General features: G+C 38.5%; 2 protein-coding genes across 2 annotated transcripts; both read left to right on the top strand.

Moving 5' to 3' along the window:
• Positions 1–5,347: 5,347 nt before the first annotated feature.
• Positions 5,348–6,617, top strand: Sifa (SIFamide). Its single transcript, XM_064120131.1, has 3 exons — positions 5,348–5,472; positions 5,881–6,038; positions 6,212–6,617. Exons 1-3 carry the CDS (start codon positions 5,363–5,365, stop codon positions 6,301–6,303), a joined length of 360 nt encoding a protein of 119 aa, XP_063976201.1. The 5' UTR covers positions 5,348–5,362; the 3' UTR covers positions 6,304–6,617.
• A 378-nt stretch (positions 6,618–6,995) lies between these two features.
• LOC135162641 (uncharacterized) lies at positions 6,996–8,728 on the top strand. The gene is made up of 7 exons (XM_064121291.1): positions 6,996–7,033; positions 7,115–7,185; positions 7,683–7,751; positions 7,831–8,021; positions 8,157–8,235; positions 8,323–8,437; positions 8,505–8,728. The coding sequence occupies exons 1-7, from the start codon at positions 6,996–6,998 to the stop codon at positions 8,557–8,559; spliced, it is 618 nt and encodes a 205-aa protein (XP_063977361.1). The 3' UTR covers positions 8,560–8,728.
• Positions 8,729–10,435: the final 1,707 nt, after the last annotated feature.

Here is a 10,435-nt window from a genome sequence, read left to right as displayed (position 1 = left end):
CTAGAAATCTCACCATTATCACGGCAAAGCCTTGACTTTTCGACTCTTGCATATTTCATTGAGCTTTTTATTCCCCAAGATTTCAATCACTTCGATACATTGTTACGGCATCAACACGACTAGGCCCCGATTAATTCAACACTCGAGATTTATTTCCTCGAGATTAAATCGTTGCCGCAGGTCATGGGAGGATGGGTGGATTTATTCTTGTATTTTTTTTTGTTAAAAAATTTCAAGCGTTTTCATCACAACTTTTACGTGGATTTTTTTACAGCTTAACACAATTTCATGAAGTTTTTTCATGACACAGATTCCCCGTGACCGTCATATGCCGTCTTAATGATGGTGATAACTTCAAGCTACTCAAGATATGAGAAAAAAATACCTCACATTACTCTCAGATGAGAGTCATAACTCTGGCAAACGACAACATGAAATTTTTTATTAATATTCTTCATTTGTTCTTCAATTTTAAAAATACATCATGTGAAAGTTATGCTCTGCTACTCTCTGCAATATCAGGCTAAATGAAATCGTCGTTCAATCAAAATCCTCTTCAAGCTCCAATCCGTCGGAATCTAGGCCATTTCGTGAACCGGAAGTTTATCAGAATTGACACTTCTTCATTCAACCTATCCTTGTCAATTCTCATGCAACGGTTGGCTTATAAAATAGCCAAGAGCTAGCTGGCATTCTCCTTGGAAAATAGAACTTTAATAGCTCCCGCAGAATAATAAACCATAGAAAATGTTGACGTGACAATCGCCTCCAACACGATTCACCCCGCGATAGTAAAGCGAAGGGAGTGAATTCCCTCCGCAAACCAAGAATGAAAAAAAATTCAACGAGAAATAAAAACCGAAGGCGTCCTGATAAGAAACCAAAGGGTAAAACCCGTCAGGACTATTCTCCTGAGTTATGCAAAGTTGCGGGGTGGGGCGAGGGGGTGAAACATGAAAGGAATAAATACGAAAAAAAAAAAACAAGACGTCATGGAATGAGTAACGGAACAAACTTCCGAATACACTGACGTGAAATCGTGTAACGAGCGTTCGTGGGCAATTCTAGTACAGTTGTTGGAAATTCAATTGTAAGTGTCCGTATCCAGCAGTTGGAAAATGTCGTGACGCTTGCGCATCGGTCTCCAGATGTAGGTGGAGGTAGGTAGAAGGGAATGTGGAAAAGCAGTGAGATGAAAAAAAAAGTACTACCTGGTAGGGTGAGGACAAAATGGACGTCCGCCAATGAGAACCCGAGGCAAAATGGCCGACCGGCAATTTAATCAATACAGTAGTAACGTGGGCGCCCTCAGTTGGGTTTGAGGTGGTGGTTTGGAGCTATCAGGTACGTAACTAGTTGCTGGCGATGGATACATGTGGATACCTCTGCGGGGAATATTCTCCTTTGCATGACATCACAGGTTCATCCATTGTTTAATCACTGGGGAGTATCGAACATCGAGTGAATGGATGGGGATTCCACTCCTGGTATGGGGTTGCTGAACTCTCGTTGATAGGAATCTACTATTTTTTATTCAAGTTTAGGGTAAATGAATTTATCATGTCTAGAGAATACTTTTTATCACATATATGACCGATTTCCTGGAAATTTCCATTTCTTGTTCACTAAATATATTATCATCCAAAAGCTTTCGGTCACGTATATCCCACCGGTGTTCGCTCTGGTCGTGGATCGATTCTCCGTAACCAATGAGAACTCCTGAGGGTATGTGAGGAAGAGCAGCCGAAAACACCGGAGACAGTATGAGAGAAAGCTCTTTAAACTTTCCACTTGTCCGCTCTGTACTCTCCTCTCTCTATTTATGGAATAAACTTAATATCGAGGTGACACCCAACATCTCCCTAAGTTTCATTTCTTCCCCAGTTCTGCCGCACAACATCTCAAACGGATGTTGAGGAGAGCTGCCTCATACACTATTTTCTCATCGACCAAATTCGCCAGCCAGTGAGAAACTTTTCCTCATCTTTCACCAAAAGTTTAATCCTCTTCTGACCCCCGCAGAATGATTAATAATAAAACTCGAGTTGATTTTTTGCTGAAGAAAATTAATTGCAGTCGTCTTTGATACCGCCTGTAATAACTTCCCACGGAAAAAATCGTTGTATTAATTACTAACTTTTCCTCCTACGATTACATCCCCCCAAATGTTTTCCGACGTTACATGCCACAGCCGTCATTTTTTTTATCCCTCCATCTCTTGGAAAAGTTCCAACGAGTTTTTAAAATGAAAAACTTTTCCCTGATGTGCATTCCAAATACATTAGACTGTGACCCAGAAAGTAGAATCATGTTTATCTTTTGCACATGGTGATTAAACATAATAGCATTTCTGGAGAGCCCCCCATATAACGTGTTAATTGATTTGTAGTTAATTATATGATAATGAAATGTCTCGTCTTGGTAAAACCACCCCCCCTGAAAATTGGGGGCTCAACCCAACGGCATCAGATGATGTATAATTTTCTCAAAATAATCAGTCGTTTTGCCTTCCTGGAGACAAGTCAATGGCATGAATCATATCCCGAATAGTGTGGAAACATCCGATAAATGATTCACCATGATTCAGAATAAATGAGACACAGAAGTCTGGAGACATTGATCAACGATGGAACAGTGGCAATGGCCCCGGACCATTCATCGTTCTTCACACATTTTGTTCAAGACACTATCTCCTTACGAAAGGGGTTCTCTCCCAAGACTCCTCGCGAGTATTGATTTCCCATCGCTCTCAGATGACGCCCTGAAAACCAGACCGAGAGAATGTGTTGAGAAGGGTGAGGCTTGTGCATCACCAGGGGGAATGTTGGGCAGTGCCATAACAAACGGAATTCAACCATTCAGCGTTGGCTAGGTGGAATGAAGGAGGTGCACATGCGTGCTGACGCCTACTCTCCTCTGCAAGCACCCCCGGACAAGATTGCAGTAGATCAGTTGGGCCTCGGCCTTCGTGCGAGCCTTCGGGCTCTGCCGATTGTTCTCCTCATCAGCGAAGTTGACAACTATATTGTGGAAATCAAAGTGCTTCATCTGTGTCAAGATATTCATTATCCTTAACTTGGATTTGCTCGATCGCTGCTGATGTGATGGATCCAGTCGACCTGGTTTCCGGTGCATTTCTTGACTGCAGTTGGCGAAGAGGCATGTGTTGGCTGTGTCAACCGGGATGAGACGAGACAAGTCAATGGTGACTGGAGAGGTGAGGGACGTTCGGTGGCAGAGCTGATCGACATGAGTAGACAGCCCGCCGCTATGGTCAGACGCACTGAATTTGGTCAGATAAGAGCTTAGACATTATGAAGATTTTGTAAAGCTGTAGACGATTGGACGATGGGTACTGAGCAGCAGGCGAGCTACGATGAATCAACATATCGTTTAGAATTAAGCACATGACATCTGTAAATTCGCTTCTTAGTTAAGGGTAACTTTGGTCAACCAGGAACGTATCATTTCAATAATTCGAATTAAGTATTTCGACGAAAGGCTTATGGGGATTTTGTACTGGATAAGTTTTGGCTTTGAGATTATTCTTGTTACCTGCTCTAATCATTATTTGATTTTAAAAACCCAACCAATTTCTGGTACAGTAAGTTCATTCCTTTGAAGACCAGTTTTTCATCAATCACGGCATATAAATATAGATTTTTTCTATTTATATTATTATTACTATTATTAAAATTTTTACGTAATGTAATATATTAAGGGACTAAAACAAAATCAACGTCTTCCAAACAGTATTAATTAAATAAACAACAGTAAGATAGATTAATTGGATTAATCACTGACTGTTTGTAGCTATTAAGATTATTGATTATGAATTATTCATTGAATTCCATGGATATAAACATTAATTTATCATTTATTTTTCATTAATTGAACGCCGGGCTATGACAATTCTACGCAGTATTATTGTAATATTTAATATCCGTTAAACGAGAATGGATAAAATTGAATAGAACACTTGAGTTTGTTCATGGAATGCCGTTCAATAAAAGTTGTGACGCGACAATAAGCAATTAGATATTAGGACGCACACTTGCGATATAATTATTCCTCAATTTACTTTCGATGGCGACTATATCACGATCATGTATTTAAAATTAAAGGGCTTATTCGATTGATGTATTCTTACTGGAGATTTAGGATATTACCTTGTAAATGTACTTATAAGTGTGAATCGTATTGTGCGTAATAATAAAATTATTACTGTGTATGATTATTGTTTAATATTATGATGGTGATTGTGAGGGGTTTCCGGATTAAATGTAAATATAGTGGTTATGATTGAAAATGAATTTGTCGAATTTTATTTCGTTGACCTCCACTGAATTTCCTCAATTATTTCATTACCTTGCAACACAGGTAAATAGCTGGGAGGGGGATTAATATTTTAACATAATGATATTTTGACGGAAGGAGATAATAATTTTTTTTATCAAGGGACGATGAGGGAGAGCAGGATAATTGACAGATCCTTAGTGAATATCAGAATCATATTCGAAATCCTTAGCAAAATGTAGCATGGGATGGATATGTATCTCCCTATGGTATGTGTCAGGAATAATACATAGGAAACTTCTTTATCAGGACGAAGCAGACACAAGCGATCGTCTGAGGGAAAGGAAGGTATCTCGATAATAAAGTTCGTAAATAAAACGATGAATTATAAATATACTAGTTTTTAAAAATATTTTCATAATTTATTTCGTGTTCAAGAGTAGCAATTAAGGACCAAACAAGAGAGAAAAAATAATGACCTTGTGCTTCTATATATGTATCACTAAAAACAATTCATAACAGGATCAATAAATAGGACAGTCAAGATCTTGAAGACATGATATTTAAATAAATCAGGTGGAATTGTTTTAGAAAAAATAAAAGGGTATAAAAAAATGGAAAAGTTCCTGTGCTTTTTCAGGCCTATTTTATATTCTTACCTCTGCTTCATCCGTCACTGAAGAAAAAAAAATGAAGTGGCAGAATTCCCTCAGTGATGGCAGGTAAAACAAGTGGCATTTTTAAAGAAAATTCCGGTAAATCTTAAACAGAATATTCATAGAAACTCAATTTTATAATTTCTCTCCCCGTTTAAACTGTTGTAATATGTTTACCAACTCTGTAACATATTCAATGAGCTTAATTCTGTGACCACTCCTGTAAAAAAAACCTCGTTAAAATGAATGATGAAAGTTTGGTGGCAGCGTAATACAATTTACCCTAGATCAAGGAGAAGTATTTCCCAAGCGATGTGAGTTCCATCAAAAACGGCCCCTAATTCGATTTCTATAGTTAGATTACCAGTTTCACCCCGATGTCAGGCCATTTCAGCACGAAATTGCAGGACATGTTGTTGGTCCACGGACTTTCATATAAAAGCCCAGGATATTGCCAAGAACATCACAGTTGGTTCTTCCACCTCAGAGAAGATCGTCTAGAAGTCAACACCTCACAAAGGTACGACTATTATCATTCGATTCAGGTGATAATAGTACTTTACCATTTCGCTCACATCCTGCATTTGACGCAGAGTAATACTCTCGATTATTGCCGGAGCGGATGTAAGTAATAGTCCAATAGTTGTTGTGGACAGATCCATTCGTCTTAAAATTGTGAAATGGTATAAAAGCTGACATTTTTTGGTGGACGATCGCATTGTTCAGTGGATCGTTCAGCAAATACAGGGTTTGTCATCGTGTTACCGTAAAATTTAGATGTCATAGTTGTGAAAGAATAATTTTTCCCAAATATTTGTTCACCGCATTACCTATCCAACTGTTATCATAAATATTTCTCTCAAGTAAAAGAATATTTATTCTAGCCAGCGTAATTGATCGTCTGATTAATATTTGAAATTTCATTTAGAGCAATCAACCCTCACAAAATAAAAACAATGGTGTCCGCGTGGGTAATCTCTGCCATCCTCCTTATCGTCATCATCGCCAACTTGAGTGTGGATGCAGCTTACAGAAAGCCTCCCTTCAATGGAAGCATATTCGGCAAACGGTCCAGCACTGCATCTGGTGAGTTCTGAACAACCATTTTCTTTTAAAATATTATTTCCCATCGATAATTAATGAAAAGGGACGATGGAAAAAATATGATAAAAACATAAAGTCTTTGAAAACGAAGACCTGAGGATCGACTCCTCGACTATTGATCACAATTTTTCTCACCTCATATCTCTTCATTATAGATTACGAAGTGATCAACCGAGCTCTCAGCAACATGTGCGAAGTGGCCAGCGAAACCTGCAATGCTTGGCTCATGCACCAGGACTCCAACTAAAGATTATTTACCGACCGCTGGGCTCTCATTCACTGATAAGACCATTATTATTTGAATGTTACTGTGTTACCAAATCTCGATAAGTTTTATGAAACTGATTCATTCATCCTCTGACATTTTTTCTACTAAAGTGGTAATGATCCCTCTCATGGCAGACCTAAATCCACACATCTATAAGACCAAATATATTAACCAATGGAGCTGCATTACATATTATATATGTGCGTAGGTACTTTTGTTGGCTTTAGAATTAGACATAAAAATGCTAATTATGTAGAGATGAAATTTTAATAAAATATTATCAACGAAGCTGATTTAATTCGTTTCATTCCTTTAATCACCTGATGTTCTTTCTCAACTAACTACCTAGCTCAATTGTATGAAATTTGTATCCTCCACTCAAAATCAGTCTACTCGCAAAATATCTGAATTAAATATATCGCTAACAATAACATAAGAATTAAAAAACTGAGAACGAAATTTCCATCGCAGGTGAATATTTCTGGACTAAAATGTTTCATAAATGTGAGGTATGATTTCATTGATAATATTCTCCATCATTCAAATATTATTCCAGAAAATCCACCCTCATACTTTAGTCTGATGAATCGATATGGTAAACACGTAGCTTGTCTACCGGCATAAGGATGTTGACCTGTATTCATCGAACTCGATAAGTAGATGGATCTCACATGCATTCGACGAGAATGAGAACGAAAACCGTGTACCCGTACGATAAAACCTGGAAATTTCGGAACATCATTCAGACTTTCCAGGTTGTGTTGAGGGCATGATCAAAATAATTAAACAGCTTTAGATTTGGTATAAATAATGAGGCTAATCATGGATGGGCATCAGTTGCAAGTGAGCTACAAACGCCAGGTGAGTTGCCTATTCCTCCTATAATATTTGTCATATGCCAACTAATCTAGCACGTGGTGAGATAGATACTATTGTTCACAAATCGATGATATTTTTCCACAATTTCCCCCATCCGTATCCCCGGAAATTCATACGTGAAGAAACAAACAAACAACTCTCTTACGAGTGCATCCCTGAGAGACACACGACTGTATTTGTACAAATCTACTGACAATAGTTGTTGAATAGCGTGGGCTCTCGATAAACACTCTTCCTCTCAATATGCGCAGTTTCCCCCAAAACGTGTAAAATTGATCAGATGAATATACAGATTATCATATAAACGACAGTTCTCTGCGATCTCTCGATTAACTCACATCCTTCCAAGTGTGAAATCTAAATAACTCTCAATTTTAACTTTACACTCAAGTGCTCCAACAGTGATATGAAATCCTTCCGAACAGCCAAATTGGAATATTCAATTGGTAAATTAAACATTTCACTCCGTTCATTTCCAGCAAACATAAATCACTCCCAGTCAAGCATTAAAATGACATCTCACTTCATGTCCACTCAGATGATTCTCGGTGAGTGAGATTAGCATGTGCATGAAAAAAAAAATAATAATAATTCATGATATAATGTCATATGGTTTCTCCTTGTCAGGTACTTGCCTCACGATAGCCGTACTCTTATGCGGAGCCATCGTGGTACAAGCTGATGATGAAGTACCGGCTTTCTTCCTCAAAATAGCTAAGAATGTTCCCCGAATTGGAAGAAGTGACAAGTACTACGATTACTTCTTCAAGCAGGCGAAGAATATGCCGAGGATGGGAAAACGAGAGGACTACGATCAAGTATGTATGAAAAATAATAATAATAATAATAATAATAATATTACTCTGCATATATACATCTGGAATTATTCTTTTCTCGAGAAATATGTTATTGGGAGCCGTTATTGAAATTGAGATGATTTTTTGTTTATCTAGATTGCAGAATCTTTCTACAACGATCGGGAGCCGTTCACCCAACGTCAGAAGCGAATGGTCAATCATGCAAGCAACGGAGGTACGTCGTGAATTCGCTCTATTAGTCTGTGAATCTTTGCTTTTTAACAGCATTGAATTTTAATTGTGGGGCTCTCTGAAATTGTAGGGTTGGATTCGTCAGCGTGGGGGCACTTTCCTTTGGCCATTGAAGGCCCTCCCGAGCTTTGGCGAACATTAGCTTCTTACGCTAACGATCGATACAGAACGTCTTCGGTGAATGAGTGAGTACTGAAGTTGTAACAGCGAATTGTTTAATTAAAGATTTAATAAACCATTTTTCTTTTGCAGAATTAACAACGATCTTTGGTCTAGGGACAAGCGATCACCCCCGGCCTCACTATAATTCCGAGCCCTCAAGGTCCTCGGCAGAATAAAACAAGGGAATTTATAGACTTAAGGTGATGGAAAGGATCCGTAAATTCGCTGTTTGTCACAACCATTTGTTATCAATTCCCGCGAATCTCAGAATATCTGTAATAAAACGGTGAATCACAATAAATAAAAAATTGAAAATCTCAAACATGAACAAACCTCAATCATCGATTAACCCAAATTCATTGACGATGATCATCAGTAAGAACTAATTAATTAATAGAGGGAAAAATGTGTTTATATTATTTTTTAATTCTATCCGGATGTAGATCATAAATTGTAAAATTTACAATTGAAAAAAAAATTCTTGATTTCGTGTTGACGTACAAACAAGCTCCCTTTAATTCACCGCAGAATTCGTGATCGGTGAGGTGAGTTAACGAGATCAGAATCGATCATGAGATACTTATACCGCAGCCCGCGCGGATCGAATCGATCCACCGATGATAGTCGAATTGCTCGATGATCATAAGAGCAAGTGGAAAAAACAACCGAAGGTGGAGTGCACCGAGGGAGGACAGGCCAATTGACGTTGGTGCGGCTCCTGGGGCTCTGTACTTATCTGGATAGCGGCGCGTGATCGAATTGAAAATTTTACCTTCCTAGGTGTGAAACTCCGCGGCGGTTCGCACGGAAATATTCTTTTTCCCATCTGGAAAATAGAGGAGTGAGTGGGCAGAGGGTGGGCACCCTCAGGTCGTCACGGCTCCGGTACCATAAGTGTACGGGCTTTTTTATCAAGTGCGCATCAATTGCAGTTGGAAAAACAGAGACAGAGAGATTATCCCAACGTGGAAGCGGTTATGGTAATGAGGGGGCTGTGCCAATGGCTCTCGCCTATCGCTGGAGTAATGTAGGAAATTCAGACACTTGTGTAGAGCAGGGGTAGAGTTTTTTTTGAAAATTAAACAATAGTTGGACGATGATCCTAAATACCGGTAATTCAATTTCATTTATCATTCAGCCTTAAAATAATGGCATTTAAAATGTTTAAATTCACTCCGGAAATCTCATGCGAGAGAGTTCCCAAAATTTAAACAAAAAGGCACTACCACCCCCTAAGCTAATTAAAAAAATGTCTTCTACCATTTCACGCATTTAAAAACAGAGGTCATGACGTCATCTTTTTATCACCCCTGTTATCACTAGTTTTTCTCTTTGATCGATGGGGGAGCAGAAGGCACTTGACGATATGACGGCAAGATGGCGCCACGGGGCTCCGAATGGATGACTGAAAAACGGAGAAACCCCTTGTGTGTGACGACCAAAACGTGGGTATTTTCCCCAGTTTGTTTCTTTCCATGTCTGCTTCCCCTCCCCCTACGGTTAACAATAAATTGTTGTAATTACAATAATTCCGGGACTCGAAGCGATGCTTTGTGTTTATCCCGTCGTCTCACTCCTCCGGCCAGTAATTTCAATAGCATCCTTGTGGTAAAAGCAACAAGCGATTCGCTCTCGTGCCACGCTGACCCAAATAACACAGTCTATAATCTATTTATTTTGTGATACTCGTCATGAGGGTTTCCCCTCCATGAAAAATTACCCTCAGAATCCGTGCTTTCGCACGTAAGAAAATTAATCTCGTTTCACATTTTTTATTTATTTAATTCACTTATTGGAATTCCTTTTTTTTGAAAAATTATTCTGAAGATAAAAATTCAACGATAATTACCAGAAAATTATGGTAAGCGCGTCAATTTAATGGTTCGGTCCGTACAAAATCATTGATTTAATTAATTAATCAGTTCTCCAAATAATTTAGTCTATTTATTTTTTGAACTTGTCATAGAAGGCCGGGATTTGGAAGTGATAGCTTTCATCGAGTTGAACTTCGTTGAACATTT

This window comes from Diachasmimorpha longicaudata, chromosome 5, assembly GCF_034640455.1.
Source record: "Diachasmimorpha longicaudata isolate KC_UGA_2023 chromosome 5, iyDiaLong2, whole genome shotgun sequence".
NCBI classification, from domain to species: Eukaryota; Metazoa; Arthropoda; class Insecta; order Hymenoptera; family Braconidae; genus Diachasmimorpha; species Diachasmimorpha longicaudata.
Note: the sequence above shows the minus strand (reverse complement) of the source record. Positions and strands in the feature narration are given on the sequence as shown.